The following is a 19630-nucleotide window of genomic DNA, read 5'->3' as shown; positions in this document are numbered from 1 at the left end:
CACAACGTCCACTAATGTATCAAAATTTAGCGCTGGCTAATTTCTCACTTGGTGGTCATTGTATAATTATACGGGAATTATTACAAGGGAATTGCGTGATTTGTTTTAATTTTTGGGCTAAATCGACCTAGGTGGAGAGATATTTGTCTCGGCAAAACGCCTATGCGGTGCTTTAACCGAGCGGCCTTCGAGACCTACTTTGTGTGTTATTTTCTGGTACTCGACTGAAACGACAATATTTGTTCATTTTAGGAAGACATTATAACAACAGCTGTGGGCTTTTGCGCTATGACTAACGTTATATAATCGAAGCATAAACATTTAGACCACACGGTGTCAAAGCTTTGTGTCGCCTTCTTTTCACTTACTGTATATAAATCCACAAGTAACGTTCACCATCAAACAAATGTTCTCTTAAGGATCTGTTTGGTCGTTTATCACTCGATTTGATTGTTTTTTTGTTTACCATGTAGTTTAAGATAAATAAAAAGCTCTAGAATAGGAAGCTTTAATCACTGCTATTGTTAGAAAGTGTTTGCAGCCACCTGACTATTGTGGCAGATTCCAGTTGACTTGATATAGATTATATATAATAAAACAGAAAAGCCGCCATTATTTTTTATATTCAAATATTTTATTCGGTGTCAGGAAAAAAGGTTTCCTGTCACCCTGAATAAGAGCTCAATTGTTATATTTATCATTTTAATTTGCAGAATTCTGTTTACACTCGTTTTTATGTACTTTTTGTTTTCAAAAGTGACATCAGTGTCAGGAGTGATTATTGGCATTATAATGCTTGCTTTATGTTAACAAGAAGTTGGTCAGTCATACTTTAATTTGTTTAAATATCGTGTTACACATGTCATATTAAATATCATGAACCAATGTCCCCCTTACCCAATGTGGTAACAAGCCATTCAGATGATTGCATTGCTGGTGATCAAACCATAGAACAAATCTAATATTTTTGGAACATTCAGAATAATTTCTAAACCACCAGTGCTGTTTGTAGGTATGTGCATTGTGCACAAGTCCTACGCGAGGAACTGAGCCAGTTATACATGTTGCAGTTTCAGTTTCTGCCCTCGGGTCAGGATATGTAACAACAAAGTCTGAAGTTTAAGTTTAACAGCAAACAAAGACATGGAGAAAGTCACAGTTTAAAAAGAAAAATGTAAATCAAATGTGAATTTAAGAAAAGGTCAGGGCCTGCTTCAAAATAATGTTTGTTCAACACAAGAAGGTATTTTTTATTTGGGCGATGATGCCTGCTCCGAGCCATGTTTAGCAGTGATCTGAGCTCTGATTGGTCCATCCATACAACTGTGATGTTGCTGAAGTTGCAGTTGAAATGCTTATGATCACTCTGTGGTAAAGTACTGTGATGTTCGGAAGAACTAGCATTGACAAAGGGCGACTGCACCACCTCACATTGGCTTACATCTTTTGTTAAACGTTGCACATGAAACAATGGCGGACACTTTACACAGCACCCATCTGACCACCAATATACATGTTGCACCTGTGTGAGAAAATATAATGTTTCTAATATAAAAACTAGGGCTGTCAGTCGATTAAAATATTTAATCGCATGATTGTCCATAGTTAATCGCAATTAATCGCACATTTTTGATCTGTTCTAAATGTACCTTAAAGGAATATTTGTCAAGTTTGTAATACTTTTATCAACATATGCGTGGACAAATATGCTTTATGCTAATGTTTATTATCATTTGAACAATGTCAAATATTCTCGTGAATATTAAACACAACAACCTCTGAACAAAGTGTGTGTGGGGGTGGGTGTTGGAGCTATGTGCAACTCGAGGCATATGCTCGAACTGGAGCTGCCTGGACGCTACAATCATGTTGCGCACTATCCGTGCTGAGTGTGCTGACTTTTCGTACAATGTCCCACTGTCTGGTTTGCTGCATAAAGTAAAGTGCTCGGCGCAGTTGTGGCGAAATGTCGCTCCTCTGTTTTCATTTAAACAGCTCCTTATATCCGTTAGCGCAACAACAACAATACACGTAAGGTCTCTCTCTCGCTCGCTCGGGCCACACATACACACACCCTCCCGGTCCTCCCAATAGCCAGGCGGTGCCTGCCGGTGAGTGTGGAAGTGTGGTCTGCTGCAAGCGGGCAGCAGGAGCGGAGATGTCAGCATCAGCTTGTAGGTGGTATTTTAAACTCGATGCGCTCTGAAACTACGGGGCGGTCGAGGAAAAAAAAATACACATGCGTTATTAACGCGTTAACTTGACAGCCCTAATAAAAACATAACTGAGACAACCATAAAAACTATCAAACCATAGTTCAAGTTATTAGTCAATCACATGTAATAGTCTCGTAGGCTCACATTACAAACTGAACTTAATTCAAAATGTGGAACTGGCGTTATCAAATGTTGCTTATTTAATGGGTTGGTCTGTAAATATAAAAAATCTGATGATGCTTTTCGGTCACTACAAATTACACCAAATCCATCAGTGTTGCACATCGAACTAAAACTATGGGCGGTGGCCGGCCACAGAGGCATAACGGTGACTTCATGGTGTCCTGAAATACAGTGCCAATGGAAGTTTCCATAAATAAAGTTTATTTATTTATAATGACATGCAACTGTAAAAATATAAATCCCATAGTTGCTTATTTCTTTTGTTTTCTATAACAAAAAGACAATCCAAAGCTTTAATCATGATTTGCCTTTTTTTCAGCAAAGATGTTCTGTGATTGAGTTTTTCCTCAAAACATGTTTTATCTTTGGCTTCATGTTCTTTTCATGTCAGAATCCAAAAATGTAATCAAAATAAATTATATTTGACAATCTAGATACCGCCGAACTTCACAAGGACGTAGATAAATATCCCCATCCCTTATTTTTAAATATTGTTTTCCTTGAGTAAGGTCTTCACTGACATTTCTTCTCCTGTTGTCTTTGTAGAATCAGAAAGCACTGGAAAGAGGCGCAAAGAAACATTTCCATACTAGATGACATTACATCGAAATGTCCGATCGTTTGGGGCAAATAACCAAGTCCAAGGATGGGAAAAGCAAGTATTCCTCTCTCAGCCTATTTGACAAGTACAAGGGAAAACCAATAGAAACTCAAAAAAACGCAGGTACGTTTAAATATTTAGTTTCTCTTTTGAATACCATATTTCTTTGTTTATGTCTCTGTTACCACATTTCAAATCCTTTGTTAACCTCTTCTCCCCCTTGCTTCTCCCCGCTGTGTATTTTCTCCAAGTAGTTCCGCGACATGGCTTGCAGAGTCTTGGCAAAGTGGCCGCAGCCCGTCGCATGCCCCCTCCTGCTCACCTGCCGAGCTTGAAGTCCGAAAACAAAGGAAACGATCCCAACGTGATTATTGTGCCGAAAGACGGTACAGGATGGGCGAACAAGCAGGAACAACACGATCAAAAGAGGTAAGGAGAGTAACGTTAAACAACGCAAACTGCCCTCTCACTTTATTATATCAACCATTCTGCTACAAATCATTATTTTGTATTCAACTATGATGTTGTTATGCACTGCTGCTGGTAGTTTAACGTTTATGCTTTCAATCATAAAGACAAATGCTGTAAGGCATTCAAAGAAAACAAGCTTAACTGGGTAGCAGCATCCAGATAAAGTACAACAAATCTTCGATTGAAGATTTGAGAAAGTTGATGTATTTATACCTGCCTGGAGGTCGAGTCTTTCAGTAAAGACTTGTATCTCTTGTGTGCTCATGCCTTTCATCAGGGAATTGACTACATTTTATTTAACCAAACTTTCTCTTTTTTCTTTCTCTGTAGTTCTATTGCATCGACACCACAGCTGCCGGAGTTGCAGCCACAGCTGGCTTTACAGAAATCTGTCTCCAATCTTCAGAAGCCGTCACCAATAGCAAACCAGGAGGTGTGTATGTGAAACTATGGCTGTGTTTAAAATGGAATATTCTTGCAGATTTTTACCATCAGGAATGCTGTCTATAGGTGATCTTTGCTGAGCTCTACTTAAAAATGCAATTCTAGTGCTGATTTCATTAAATATATAAAATACTTTTAACAATGTTTTGTCAGTAAATAAAGACTCATTCCATGTCTTAAACTGTAGGAATTCAATGTTATCTGGTTTCTTTCCACAGAACGGAAACATAGGTGGACCAAAACAATGGGCCCAGCTAAATGGAAAGGCAGTAGAGCAAGATGGTGAGTCATTTCAGATTGACCTATAATTGTGTTTCAAATTAAAATGACATGCTGATTGTCATCCCCATATAGCATTTGTTACATTATTCTTTGCATATGTCAAACAAACCAATTCCCTTTATGACACTTTTTTTCATTGACAACCCCAGGTTTAAGGGTCTCAAACCGCCTTCAGCCCTTCTCTCACGAGGAATTTCCCACGCTGAAGGCAGCTGGAGAACAGGACAGGGCTGGCAAGGAAAGAAGCGGCTTCGATCCGTCGTATGGGCCCGGACCAAGCCTCCGCCCCCAAAGTAAGTCTCAACCCTTGAATTGGCTGGCAGTCTCATAAATAAGATAATGTCTGCTGGCAGGAAGATTGATCAATTGGTGGCAAGATTTTTGACTGTCTGTAATCTCCCCCTCCCCACTTGAAGACGTGACGAGCTGGAGGGAAGGTGGTGGCAGGAACCTCCAGCCCTCGTCTCTGACCCTCGGCCTGCCAGCAGAACCTGAGGGAAAACTCACTGCCCTGGGTGAGACTGGCAGCCCTCCCGCCACATCTCACCCCCCCTCTGCCATCAGCACAACCTCCTCTAGTGTGGTGACGCCTCAGTCTCCAGTCCTTGAACCCAAGGAGCTTTCGCTGCGACCCGCCCAGCCTCTCCGCAGAACAACCGTCCCGACTGCCCTGCAGTACCAGCTTCACCACACTTCCACTGCTGTCTACCACGACATGTTGCCTGCATTTGTAAGTACCATATCATTCATTTACACCTTTTGAAAAGACAATATACCGTTTCTAGTACAAAATAAGCTGTTACATATAGCCAGAAACAGCTCAAATCCCTCTTTGTGTTCTGTATTATAAACATGTTGTTTCATCCTGCTGTTTTCAGATGTGCACTAAAGATACACGTGAAGCCCCAGGTACAGACCATGTTCCCACCACTGTTGCAGCCCCAGCCCGATTTGAGAGCAAACCCACCTTTAGACAGAACTTCCCTAAACCTGAACTTGTCAAGTAAGTGCATTGACAATGTGAGAGCTTGTATCCATTTCTGAGGTAACTGGAACAAGACCATTTTTGATGTTTGGCAGTTGCTAATTTGTCTTTCTGTCTAATTGCAGTGGTGATGTGAGAAGAGAGAATCGCTTTGCCCGCGCTCCACCTCGTCAATCTTCTCAGCCCATCCGCAGGCCTGGTGAGAGACCGCAGCGCCCAGCCATCATTAATCCAGACGATCTGAAGGATCTGGATGAGCTTGACCATGACTGCGAGGATGGATGGGCCGGTCAGTACTTCTTAGAGTTGTGTTACTTACTCCATCGGCCTCCTGTAAGAGGTCAAATAAGTTGTTACGAAATTGGAAAAACTACGAAAATGGGTAGAATGGTAATCACATTACATTTAATAAATGTGTTCACTGAAGCAATTGTGTATGACTATTATTATTAGACACAGTGTTCGTACGGTCATTGAAAAGTCATGGAAATTTTAAATGCAAATTCCAGGCCCTGGAAAAGTTATGGAAAACAATATTTTTCCCAAAGTTTTGGAAAAGTCATGGAAATGTAACTAAAGTTGCGTCAAATATAATTTACATTTAATCTAATTGCTGAAATAATCTGCGGTCGCGAGCTGTTATGTGCCATCATGACGCGCATGGTGTTATTTTTTTATATATGAAGTGCGAGCTGTGTGCTCTAGTCTTCCTGCCTGTCGGCTGAACTCTGCTGCTCCGGGATGGGGGTCAGCTACATTATCTACGGTGTGTTCGTTAACTGTGCAGAGTCACTGTGGCGAACAGCTGTTAGAACGGGCCGTTCAGGTGTTTAGAGCGTGATGTGAACTGAAAAGTTTTTCTGTCGCAATATCATTTAAGGAATCGTTGAGCTAGCTAGCTAGCATACATTGTCACTATCCGCTAACGTTAGCTTTAGCCTTCGTTTTCTAATAGTTTTTTTCATAGGCTATAAACAGAGGTGGTATAAGTATAGATCTTGTACTTGATTCAAAGTAGAAGTACTCAGATCTTATACTTTAGTAGAAGTAGGCTACTCAGATCTTGTACTTAATAAAAGTAGAAGTACTCAGATCTTGTACTTAATAAAAGTAGAAGTACTCAGATCTTGTACTTGATTAAAAGTAGAAGTACCAGAGTGTAGGAATACTCTGTTTCAGTAAAAGTCCTGCATTCAAAATGTTCCCCAAGTAAAAGTGGAAAAGTATTCTCATCAAAATATAGTGAAAGTAGCGACAGTACAAGTAGTCATTGTGTAGATTGGTCCATTTCAGAATAATATACACTGAACAAAAATATAAATGCAACACTTTTGTTTTTGCTCCCATTTTTCATGAGATGAACTCAAAGATCCAAAACATTTTCTATATACACAAAATAACCATTTCTGTCAAATATTGTTCACAAATCTGAAAAAATCTGTGATGGTGAGCACTTCTCCTTTGCCGAGATAATCCATCCCACCTCACATGTGTGGCATATCAAGATGCTGATTAGACAGCATGATTATTGCACAGGTGTGCCTTAGGCTGGCCACAATAAAAGGCCACTCTAAAATGTTCAGTTTTATCACACAGCACAATGACACAGATGTCGCAAGTTTTGAGGGAACGTGCAATTGTCATGCTGACAGCAGGAATGTCCACCAGAGCTGTTGCCCGTGAATTGAATGTTCATTTCTCTACCATAAGCCGTCTCCAAAGGCGTTTCAGAGAATTTGGCAGTACATCCAACCGGCCTCACAACCGCAGACCACGTGTAACCACACCAGCCCAGGACCTCCACATCCAGCATGTTCACCTCCAAGATCGTCTGAGACCAGCCACTCGGACAGCTGCTGCAACAATCGGTCTGCATAACCAAAGAATTTCTGCACAAACTGTCAGAAACCGTCTCAGGGAAGCTCATCTGCATGCTCGTCGTCCTCATCGGGGTCTCGACCTGACTCCGGTTCGTCGTCGCAACCGACTTGAGTGGGCAAATTCTCACATTCGATGGCGTCTGGCGCGTTGGAGAGGTGTTCTCTTCACGGATGAATCCCGGTTTTCACTGTTCAGGGCAGATGGCAGACAGTGTGTGTGGCGTCGTGTGGGTGAGCGGTTTTCTGATGTCAATGTTCTGAATCGAGTGGCCCATGGTGGTAGTGGGGTTATGGTATGGGCAGGCGTATGTTATGGACGACAAACACAGGTGCATTTTATTGATGGCATTGTGAATGCACAGAGATACCGTGACGAGGTCCTGAGGCCCATTGTTGTGCCATTCATCCACGACCATCACCTCATGTTGCAGCATGATAATGCACGGCCCCATGTTGCAAGGATCTGTACACAATTCCTGGAGGCTGAAAACATCCCAGTTCTTGCATGGCCAGCATACTCACCGGACATGTCACCCATTGAGCATGTTTGGGATGCTCTGGATCGGCGTATACGACAGCGTGTTCCAGTTCCTGCCAATATCCAGCAACTTGGCACAGCCATTGAAGAGGAGTGGACCAACATTCCACAGGCCACAATCAACAACCTGATCAACTCTATGCGAAGGAGATGTGTTGCACTGCGTGAGGCAAATGGTGGTCACACCAGATACTGACTGGTTTTCAGACCCCCCAATAAAGCAAAACTGCACGTTTCAGAGTGGCCTTTTATTGTGGCCAGCCTAAGGCACACCTGTGCAATAATCATGCTGTCTAATCAGCATCTTGATATGCCACACCTGTGAGGTGGGATGGATTGTCTCGGCAAAGGAGAAGTGCTCACTATCACAGATTTTTTTCAGATTTGTGAACAATATTTGACAGAAATGGTTATTTTGTGTATATAGAAAATGTTTTAGATCTTTGAGTTCATCTCATGAAAAATGGGAGCAAAAACAAAAGTGTTGCATTTATATTTTTGTTCAGTGTATATGATATGTTTTATAATGATTGATCATGAAAGTGTTCTCAAAGCTGGTAAAGGTGCAGCTAGTTTGAATGACTTTGTATACTGCAGGGTAGCTTGTGGATTTACTCCAGGTGGAACTAAAGTCTGATTTAACACTTGATTATATTTCACATCATTCATCCACATCTGTGAAGTAACTAAAGTTATTAAATACATGTAGTGGAGTAGAAGTACACCATGTACCTCTGAACTGTTGTGAGTAGAAGTACACCATGTACCTCTGAACTGTAGTGGAGTCGAAGTACACCATGTACATTCAGGTTCAGGTTATTTATTTGTACCCGTAGGTAGATTCTGTTTGCAGAGAAAATGACAAGGGTTCCATCCTGACTAGGGGTCGACCGATTATCGGCCTGGCCGATTATCGGGGCCGATATTCCGCATTTGACCGATTATCGGTATCGGCCTTTTTTTTTATAAAATTGCCGATAACACTTTGGCTCTGATGCGGCCGTTTCTCTGGCTGCAGTCACCACTCTCTGTACACAAGCAATGTCCCGCCCACAGCACTATCTGATAGGCTATTACTGAAGTGTCAATCAACACTGAAGATTTTCCGGGCGGGAGCCAGCCAGAGAGGCGGGACCTTCTCAGATTACAGGCAGGTGCGAAGAATGCAGACAGACAGAGGTATGCAGCAGCGCTGAGCGGCAGAGCCATACATGTGTTTCGAAGGTAAATCAGTTTAAAGCCGAAGTTCAATAAACATCCCAATCCCCTATGCTGAAGTTGCAAAAACACCACGATCTATTGATCCAATTCTATCAGTTTCCCAGTTACACAGGGACGCGGGAAGTCAGTCAGAGTTGGGGGTGCGTGCAGCGTCTCGCAGTGGAGTAACTGTGGTGCGGAGGGGGTGCTGCGAGTGGAGCCTTGCAGTTTTTCAGGTTGATATGTGAAGCTCATTAGCTAGCCAACATGTATTTAGCAAAATATTAGCAGTGAGGCTACTAGACTAACGTTAGGTCTACTGTAATAGCCTCACTTTTAATAGTTTGCAAAACATTAGCTAGCACTAGTGTTTTGCAGTTGCTAGCAATTTATTGGGATTTCATGCTAGATAGACAGGCATTGGTTTGATATAATAAATTAAGCATTATTGTTAGCTAAGCATGTCAGTCTGCAGCCCCACTTCTTGTCTCTAACTCATAGCAGATGGCTGCACTAAAGAAAAGGGCACAGAGAGGAAACCAGTTGTAAGATGTTTAAAGGTTCATTAAACATAATATATGCTTAAATGCATTTCAAAGAAGTTGAGTTGTGTTGGAGTTTGTGTTATTCTACATTTTGACACAAAGATTTTCTGATTTTACTGCAAATGTATATCGGTTCCAAATATCAGTTATCGGTCTCCTTGATTACTAATAATCGGTATCAGTATCGGCCTTGAAAAAGCCATATCGGTCGATCCCTAATCCTGACACTAAAAACAAATACAAACAACAGACACATCTCTAATAAAGGACTAGTAAAAGTACAAGTATACCCTGCTCAACCAAATCTCAAAATATTTAAAAAACATTTTAAGAAGGAAAACACTAGTACAAACATGGACATTCAAAATTCACAATTAAATAAATAAATAAAAATAGGCATCTGTGTGACGCTCCTATGATGTGTTAATTTGTGCAATAGCTGCTGGGATAACACTGTTTTTATACCGCTTCGTTCTACTCCTTGGGACAAGTAACCTCCGGCCCGAAGGAAGAAGCTTGAATTCTGAGTGCAGAGGGTGGGAGTCATCGTCTAATATGGAGCTGGATAACCGCTGTAACTGTCTGAGGTACAGGGTCTCCAGGTTTAGCTGTGCCTCACCAATCAGCCTGCTGGACCACGTTATGATCTGACTCAGAGAGTTTCTGCTCTTTAAAGTCAGGTTACCAAACCATGACATTAGTGAAAAAGACAGAATTGACTGGATAAAACAATGAACTGTAGTGGAATCGAAGTACACCATGTACCTCTGAACTGTAGTGAGTAGAAGTACACCATGTACCTCTGAACTGTAGTGAGTAGAAGTACACCATGTACCTCTGAACTGTAGTGGAGTCGAAGTACACCATGTACCTCTGAACTGTAGAGTAGTAGAAGTACACCATGTACCTCTGAACTGTAGTGGAGTAGAAGTACAAAGTAGCAAAACATTGAAATACTTAATAAAGTACAAGTATCTCAAAACTGTTGAGTTTATGAACTTAGTTACTTAACACCAGTGGCTATACAGATAGAAAGACTAAGCCTTGCACAGAGGCATGAAAATACATTTTCAAAATGCTCAACAGTGCTGCCAGAATGATAAACTGACTGCTACACAATTAAAATAAATGCTTTTATATATTTCTATTAGATGTGACTCTTTGGCGTTTCTGTTATTATTACCTGCTGCTTTAGTTGTTCTGACTGCTAAAATCCTCTGTTATTCCTCATTTTAAAGCCGATATTCCGTGGGGTCGGGGGGCTCGGATCCTTGTCACCTTTTTCATACCTGATGAGTTTGCATCCCTGACTACAGTTGCTTTAGCGTGTAGAAGCTAGTAAGCCTACTATTTGATTTGTTTTAGATAGGCACTACATGTTTCATATGCAGACCTTATTTTCCTGTTCCATGTTAAAATAAACCATTTTCAGTGGTAATTTTTCTTTGGTCATGGAAAATGAGGTAAAGGTCATTGAGAAGTCATGGAAAATCATTGGTGAAAAAGTGTATGAACCCTGTAGACAAGTATGTTGTGTTTTGGTGTAAATGCTTAGGACAGAGCTAGATTCTTCTTTTATGACGGATACCACAACCTGTTTCCAAAGCTCTATATCCCATCATACGTAACTGCTGCTGACTGTTGTCTTGTTATCTTTACAGGACTTCACGAAGAAGTTGATTATGGTGAGAAGCTTAAGTTCAGTGATGACGAAGAAGACCACACCGGTGAAAAAAGCAGGATGCGGTGAGATTTCTTTCCTTAAAAAGTTAACATTCTTCTTTTGCCATCATTTAAAGGACTCCTGGTTTAATTTTGATCTTTTACTTAGTAGGACTGAATGGGAGAGGGAGAGAGAGCTGCAGCGTGACTCTCTTAGTTCAGGCGAGGTGGCTTATCCCCAGGAGGGCCCCGAGGAGAGCTATTCCTACCAACATCACCACCTCGAGCCTCCCAGAAAGACCAACGGCAGATATCTCCCCACGGACGTCCCGGTAACAACACACATAACCTATGCTGTGTTTTTCCACTTCTCCCCCCCCTCCTCTGAGATGACTTATCTAAGATGTACTCCTTACTTTACCACAGCATCTTGTTCTTTTATCCCTTTGTGACTGTGGAGGGAAGGTAACAAAACAGAGCATATGAATAGCGGTGTGCCTTCACACACACTCGAATGACACTGTCATGAATTGGCAGAGATGACCTTGCAGTAACCATAGAGATATCTTCCTGACTACTTTTAAATTGCCATGCCTTTTGGTTGGCAACTGAAAACAACATGACGGGCAAAATAGAAATACGGATTATACCTGTCAGGTTTATTCCTTCAAATAATCTACAAATATAGATGCCTGCATATTTAATATTTGTCTTTAACTAAACAAGTCTTTGAGGCTTTTGAGTTTTCATTTCAAGCAGATGGCCTTAGCAGACAATACAATTTAGGGTTTCCGAATGGCCTTTAGATCTAAGGTGTATTTTTAACCTTTAAGTATGGATCTGGTCTGACATTAGTTTCTTATCATCTCCAATTCAACCATGTTTCAATAAATAGAGGAAATGTAACATCTTATTTACACTTTTCCTAAAAGCTTAAAATTATTGAACTATCAGGAATATATATATATACCTCCCCCTTAAACTGCCCCCGTTTCATCTCTAGGCCCAGAAGAAAATCCAAGGTGAACCCCTGGCTGACCAGGACGATGCCCAGCGCCACCCCCAGGCTCCAGCTAGGGCCAAGTACGTGTCACCTGAGCTGTCGGAGGCTGTTGAGAGGGCACGCAAACGTCGGGAGGAGGAAGAGAAGCGTGCCCGTGAGGAACGACTGGCCGCCTGCGCTGAAAAACTGAAAAGGCTGGATGAGAAGTTTGGGAAAATTGAAAGGCAGACATCAAGGACAGAGGAGGGCCAGAAAGAGGGAGAGGGCAAAGAAGTGCCATTATCCCCAGAAAGGGAACAGAGTAAAAGCCACCATGATACCTGGCAGTACAGCACAAAAGGTAACGCATTATTTCAGGTAGACTTTTACTTTTAGGCTTGCATGTTGTATATCAAATGTATCGGAGGATTATAACTTTGTGGTCATCACCCGATTTCCAGAGGGAAGCGAGGTTCCCCAAGACAACTCTCCTGTCCAGAGTTACCGCGATGAACCTGCCCTCTCTAACTATCGTGTCAGTGAGGATGATGTTCAGGAGCCCACCTCCCCCTCCTCAGGAGATTACAGCGGACGTCAACCCTCCAAACCCATCCCACCTCGCTTTCAAAAGCAGCAGCCTCTGCCGCCTCAGCACCATCAGCAGCAGCAGGTGAGCACCATCTGATTCCACTTAACCCATAAAGTCTTAATCCCAGATGTATGCGTCAATGTCTTAGTGGCTGCGTGTGAGTAGAGGTATTTTAGAGTTCACGGTAGCAGGTTTTCTTTTCAAGGTTTAGGCCTTCATTCAACAGCCTTGTGAAGTGTGTAAACCTATTTGATTAGGCTATTGTTAATTATTTCTGAGCTAATGGCATTTGGCTATCTCGCAGTTATAATTTGTGAAGTGAATAATAAATCCCACTGCTTTGGCTTACTGTCAAATTGCCCTTTCTTCCGAGTCCACATTTTTGCTGTGAAAAAGGATGATGACCCCACTCTATGGTCATTTATTCCTTTCTCGGATAACAATTACTGTGATGATGCATGAGGAGTGAAACATTGAAGTTCAAATTAGTCACAAAAAAAATAAATGTTCATCCATGGTGTAAGTTATAATTCCTTGCTGAGATTCTTAAACCTCTTCTTTGTTATAAGGTGAAATTAAATTAAATGTCTCCAATGCATGTTAAAACATTGAATTTAAACTAAGAAGGCTGACCCCTTGACTCCCATATTTTCTTCAGCTGAAAGTTATTTTCACAGAGAGCAAGGACTGTGGATTAGGTCCACCATTTCTTAAACGTGTATTCCCTGTAAACAATCTACAGGAACAAGTATACAAGATGCAGCACTGGCAGCAGTCCGGTCACCCTGCACCTTCTGGCTCGAGCCACAGCCAGCGGGGTTACTACCCCCCGCACGTCCTCGGGTTCGATCCCCGCTGGATGATGATGCCGCCTTTCATGGATCCCCGCATGACCCAAGGACGATCTCCTGTGGACTACTACCCCGGTGCTGTTCACTCTTCAGGTTAGCACTAACTTGATTAAATGAGTGCACCTGTCACATCTAATGTCCAATAGTTTCATCATATTTTTAATCATGACAAAATGTTTAACACATTTGTTTTCAGCAGGAATGATGAAACCAATGATGCACCAAGACCACCTGAACAGCCCTGGATCTGATGAGGGATGCCATCCTAACCTGCACCAAGAGAGAAGAGCCCCTTCCACTGAGCCTTACCCCATGTGGAACCAAGATGGCTACCCCTTGCGCAGCTTCACTCCACCTTACCAGAGACAGCATGATAGCTCAGAAAGTGGCCAGCCAGATGACAGGTACGTTACTGTTGTTAAAATGAGAGCCTGTTGATCTTTTGTATTGTGATTAAAATCCCTCAAACCTGACTCAGCTCTATTTCTACCTAAAACCCTGAATTGTGCACAAGGCCCCTCTTGGTGGGCCTCTGTTTGTTGCCATTCTTTCTATTTTTTTGTATCTTCTTTTTTTCCCGCAGAATTGATATGGGCGGCACCCAACAAGACTCTTATGAAGAGAGGGCCAATGAGGGCTTGTCCCACCCCCAAGATGATATCCCTCATCATGCTTACACGAGCCGAGGCCCCGAAAGAGAACACCAGGACCAAGGCTTGCTGACCACGGCAAAGAACCACACCTTAAATCATGCAGATGGTGATTACCAACAACAAGACTCAAGGGAGAAGCACCTCAAAGACGGCTCTGAATCTCACGATGAGACCTTAGAGGGCTCCATGGACAACTGGAAAAGAGATGGAGGTCAGAAACAAGACGGAGGACTCAACAGTACAAAAAGCCAGTGGTCCGAATCTGCTTCCAGTAGTAGTGTAAGCCAGCCGTCTGAAACCAGCGGGCGCACCTTGACTCGCAGAACTGGGCCCATCAAGAAACCAGTACTAAAGGCTCTCAAAGTGGAAGAAAAGGAGAATGAGAAGCCTAAACCTGAGCCTGAGGAAAGACCTGTCCCCTACCGCCTGGAAAAAGAAGTCCTTACCAATGTCTACGACTTAAAGAAAGACAACCAGCCTGCCATCAACAGGCGCTCAGCCTCACCGGTTGTTGAGAAACAGCCAGAAGAGAGGCACCGTCAGTCACCAGCTCCCATCAAAACAGAAAGACCTCTGAGCACACACAGTGATGACTCTCCCAAGGAGAGCCCCTGGGACAGTGGCAAGAGCCAGTCACCTAAAGATGTCAGCCAGGACTCCCAGGCACCACGGAGAAATAACTGGATCTTCATCGATGAAGAACAGGCCTTTGGGGCAGTCAGGGGAACAGGGCGGGGCCGCAGTCGAGGCTTTAGGGAATTTAACTTGAGAGGTGGAAGCCGTGGTGGCCGAGGCGGAGACAATCTCAGAGGGGCCTATAACAGCAATAACAACAGCAGCGGCAGCGCCCAGCGCACCGGCAGAGGCAGAGCAACACCTAGGGACATGGTCATGGTGGAGGAGTTCCAGAGGGGGAAGCCCCGCAGGAGAAATGTAAGTGAGACCTTGAGCGAAACCTCTGAGTATGAGGAGCTTCCCAAGAGGCGTTGCGAGAAGGAATCTGAAAATGGTGAAGGTTACACAGAGTCTGGAGAAGTCCGAAAGGCTGATCAAGACTCTTGGAGATCCAACAAAATCTACACAGATGAACAGCCTGCCATAGATTCCAGAGACAAGGACAAGGCCAAGGCCAGCAGGGGCTTTGGAGGTCGCACGCTGCCTCCCAGACTGAACACCACTGGAGGTTACAGTCGAGGCTTCGGAGGACCAAGGGAAATGTCTACATGGAGGGGCCGTGGGCCCCAGTTTAACAGCACTGGTGGCCCCATGCAAGAAAATGGTTATGGTCCTGGAGCTGAGACGGCTTACTCCCGCAGACCCCCTGTTGACCGTGAGACTCTGAAGTACCCTCCTAAACTCACTGGCTCCTTCATGGAAAATGGCACAGAGGAGCGTGAAGGAGAATACTATTTTGACAATGAAAACCCTGACAGGCAGATGTTAAGAAGACGTCGTCCACCCCGTCAAGACAAGCCTCCACGCTTCCGTCGTCTCCAACAGGAACGCGAACCCGGCTCAAACCAGTGGACAAGTGATGAGTACGTCAATGGAGAGCTTTCAAACCCCTGGCCTAATCGCCCCAAAGGCAGTGGGGAAGAAAACTGGCCCAGTGGCCAATACTCTGGTGCACGCCCCGTCCAGCACGGTCAGACAGAGGAATGGGAGACGGGATCAGAAAACAGCGACATTGGGGACTGGAGAGAGAAGCGAGGCGGAGCTGGGGGCGCTCCTACACAAGGACACGCTCCTACACAAGGACACGCTCCTACACAAGGACACGGTGATATTCCCTCAGACTCGGGCCACGGTGAATCAGGCTCTGGAGAAAAGAGGGAACTTTGCAAGAGAAGCTTCTCCAGCCAGAGACCACTGGTGGAGCGGCAGAACAGGAAAGGAGAGCCATCACTGCTGGAAGCAAGCAAGATGGTTCGTGCATCTGATAATCCCCCCACCTCCTCCAACAGGAATGACAGTTGGCAGAACGGAGGGAGTTCTTGTAAGAGGTGAGGAAAAAACTTCAAGTTGAAGTAATTGTCCTTGTCCTGTACCCATATGTGTGCTACTTTCCCTCCTATTGAACAAAGCATGGGGTACAGATTGTCCCATATGAGGATGTAGCTCAGTTTCATCATCTAGATGAATGTTGGAAAGACCCCGCGCCTGACAGGAGGATTGGCTACTAATACCGTAGATATTGCACAGCACCTCTCCTGAGCTTGAATCTTGTGTCATCCTTTTTCTTCCATTTGTTTTTCCTCCTGTCTTCTGCAGTCTGTATTTTTCTCTTTTCTGAATGTAATTGGCTTCCTTGAAGATCTATATTTGATATCTTGTTTTAACTGCCAAAGTTAAAACTAAGCTTCATTTGTTTTTTGCCAATGTATTCGAGTGTATTTTATAATAGCAGAATACCCAATTAAAAACTCTTGTCTCTCCCTTTTCCTGTTTTTCAGCAGGAGCCCAGATGAGTCGGTCTACAGCATCGAGCAGCCAGACGAGAGGGAGCCCATGGAGCCATCAGGCTCCAAGGAGCTGAAGCAAGGACAGATCAAAACAGACATTGTCGAATCTCTCTCCCAGTATGAGCTCAGCAGCTACCAAGGTGAGAACAGTTTTTGAAATGTAACTTTTTGTGTGCTGTTAATAGAAATTAAATGTTCTTAAGGCGAGACACGGCAGGCAAAAACATCGTTTTTCAAGTACTGGTCAATTTTGAGATTTTGTGCTATTTTGATTCTATATGTTTTCTTTCAGGCTTTTGGAAGGAAAACGTACAAAATACACTTAAGTGTTTATTTTACTATAGTTTGTCTATTTGCGTGTGTAGATTTCTCCTAAATTCACCAAAAGTTAGCATTCTAACGTAACATAAAGTACCGCGACCGCTGTGTGCACCATGTCAACAGAGATATCGTTGGAAAGCTGTGTCTCTCCTGCACAATCTCATCGGATCCAAATATGATAATTTCCTTTGTATCAGCAACCAATCGTGAAAGCACAAAGGGTTCTTAAACCAAGAAACGAAATCTCATTGGCTGGTGTCAATTTCTGACAACGTGATTCGTTCAGATGCGTCACGTGGTGTGCTAAAACACTTCCTGGTTATCTTTCCGCTAGAAATTGAAACCTCAAAATGGCAAAAGAACGGCGACAAAAACGTTCACAGAGAAGACGACAACAATTGTCACTTGCACGAAGCAAGGTTATACAAAAAACAAATGACCCCGAATATGAAATACCTTCACGGAGTGCGTCGAGGCAAGCTATCATCCAAAGAACAGGAGGGTTTATCTAGCGCCTCACTGCAATCTTTAAAGGTCGTTTTCTCAAAATGAGTTTTTTCTCCTACTCTGAGTTCCAAATTTCAACTTCAGTAGCACGTAGAGACACCAAACCTTCCAGTTATATTCCTATCAATATTATGAAGGCTTTTACAGAAGGGTTTGTTCATATATAATTCATAGCCTGAATTATACAACATTGTACACCTAAAAACATGGCGGAAATGGATATTTTAGGGCTGTTGACAGTATTTTCTGATTTATGGGGTGATAAAAAGAGATATCCAATATCCCTTCTGTAAAAGCCTTAGATACTAATATGACTACAAAATGAAACAATAATTTTGAATCTGGCTTTATCCAAAGTTCAGATTTCGATTCCTGAAGTGTGTTAAAATATGTGCATATTTAATGATATAATGGATAATTTGGATATTTAAACATGTTATTTCAGAAAACCTGTAATACAAAAGACAATTGCCTTATTGTAAGTAATTAACTGGAGAAATTTCTAGCTGATACCTTTTAAGTTAAAAAAATTACCCTATTCACCTGGGGTGTCTCGCCTTAAGTGATAACCCTGTTGCCCATCTACTATGAAAAAAATAGACTTTTGGTAGTACTACAGTTTTAAGGTAGATTCTGATCTGATTTAAGCTATAAAGAAAACTGACTCGAAACACAGAAATGGTGAATTACACTAGTTTATACCTATTTGCAAATCATTTGTGCCTGTCTGTTTGTAGTTGAGAGCGATGCTGGGGGCCAAATGACAAATTCAGATGGATACCAGGATGCCTTGTCAAAAAAACAAAGACGTCCGCAGGAAGATGATAGAAGGAGGAAGGAACAGGCAGCTGCTGTAAGTTGACAAGAGTTATGCCATCAAAGAGCATTCAATTTGTAGTTTATTAAGTTTTTCTCCTTTTTTTGTTTTTAGGTGCCGGTGAAGAACAGGACAATCGCTTCCAAGATACCTCCACGCTTTGCCAAAAAGCAGGGCAGCCTGGGACTTGAACAACCTGAGGAAACGCTTTCTTCCAACAACCTCGGAACTGAGATCTGGGAGACCAACAGCTCAGGTATTTGACAGCTGCAACTTTGTGCCAATGCTTTGTTCTGGATATTTTGTCTCTGCTGTATATTGAAATGTGCATTCATAGTTCAAATGTCACACTTTTTCTGCTAATGAACAATTATCAAATGTTCATAAGTAGGGATGTCCCGATCACCTTTTTTTGCTCCCGATCCGATTCCGATCATTTGATTTTGACAATCTGCCGATACCGATTTTTCCCGATCCGATCTTTATGCAATGCATTGAGAAAAAAAAGGAAAAAAGCATTGAAGTTGTCCCTTAAGGTAATTTTTTTTATTTAAATGACAATACCCAACTATCCATTCTATCCAACATGGATATAGCTTCTTTTTTTCACAGCAGCATTGGATCAGTTCAGTTGTGCAGCATTGGATCAAAACAAAATAAAGCTTATCAGTGGTCCACCACAAAATAACCATGTAAACAAATTGAGTGCAGATAGTGCAGTAACAAAACAAAAATAACTCTACTGGAAAGAGGTAGCTTGACTAGCTTCACAAGTTCACATTCAGTCACAAATAATAAAATAAAATAAAAATGTGGCTTAGTGCAGAATTCTAGCCTAAAGACTAACTAGTCTAGTAATAATGCAATGAACAACAACAGCTTAACATAACATGAATAAACAAAGTATTATATTTCCATCTTACTGGAGTAACACAATTCAATAGTAATCAGCAGCGAACCACTTCAACACGTGTGTTTCGGTGTATTCACAGCATTAATTTTGTTATTCTACAGTATTGTTGTTTTATAGTTATTTGTTAATGTTACCCAATTTGTGTTCTTTGAAATTGAAAAGGATATCGCATTGTGTTTGTTACTTTCGTTGCAGTTGTATATGTCTTAAGTGTAATTTGGCTTGGCTTCCTATTTATGGACATGCTTTTATTTTGAAGGAGAGGTAGCGCTGTTGACAGGAAGTTGTTGTTGTTTTGGAAACAACGTGACGGAGATTAACGGAGAAAAGTAATATCTACATATAAAGACGGAGAAAGTAAACGATAACGTTTATGATTAAGTGTTGGCACCCCCCGAAGAGGCACAAGCTCTTACGTTGATATTGGAGATTTCAATAAATTCAATTTGAAAAAAAAACGGGGGGGGAAATGAAAAAACAAACAAAACGAATTTCCGAATAACGAAATTGAAACCCGAATAGTACTCC

At 42.3% G+C, this 19630-nt stretch overlaps 1 protein-coding gene across 8 annotated transcripts in view; it reads left to right on the top strand.

The window, feature by feature from the left end:
- The window catches only part of prrc2b (proline-rich coiled-coil 2B), a 29243-nt gene that overhangs the window by 1079 nt on the left and 8534 nt on the right, over positions 1–19630 (top strand). For 2 of the 8 annotated variants that reach the window (XM_034096178.2, XM_034096176.2), the window contains exons 2-19: positions 2946–3123; positions 3255–3429; positions 3802–3904; positions 4134–4197; positions 4347–4490; positions 4614–4927; positions 5076–5200; positions 5308–5471; positions 11007–11091; positions 11177–11339; positions 12011–12350; positions 12451–12659; positions 13321–13522; positions 13629–13833; positions 14013–16085; positions 16536–16684; positions 18110–18225; positions 18304–18445. In XM_034096178.2, coding sequence (XP_033952069.1) covers positions 3009–3123; positions 3255–3429; positions 3802–3904; positions 4134–4197; positions 4347–4490; positions 4614–4927; positions 5076–5200; positions 5308–5471; positions 11007–11091; positions 11177–11339; positions 12011–12350; positions 12451–12659; positions 13321–13522; positions 13629–13833; positions 14013–16085; positions 16536–16684; positions 18110–18225; positions 18304–18445 — 4888 coding nt within the window. In that variant the 5' untranslated portion in view covers positions 2946–3008. Of the gene's footprint in view, positions 1–2945; positions 3124–3254; positions 3430–3801; positions 3905–4133; positions 4198–4346; positions 4491–4613; positions 4928–5075; positions 5201–5307; positions 5472–11006; positions 11092–11176; positions 11340–12010; positions 12351–12450; positions 12660–13320; positions 13523–13625; positions 13834–14012; positions 16086–16535; positions 16685–18109; positions 18226–18303; positions 18446–19630 lie in introns of all 8 variants that reach the window. The other 6 variants (XM_034096177.2, XM_034096174.2, XM_034096181.2 and 3 more) reach the window with 5 other exon arrangements.

Source organism: Pseudochaenichthys georgianus, chromosome 12, assembly GCF_902827115.2.
Source record: "Pseudochaenichthys georgianus chromosome 12, fPseGeo1.2, whole genome shotgun sequence".
NCBI lineage: Eukaryota > Metazoa > Chordata > Actinopteri > Perciformes > Channichthyidae > Pseudochaenichthys > Pseudochaenichthys georgianus.
This window is presented reverse-complemented; position numbering and strand designations above follow the sequence as displayed.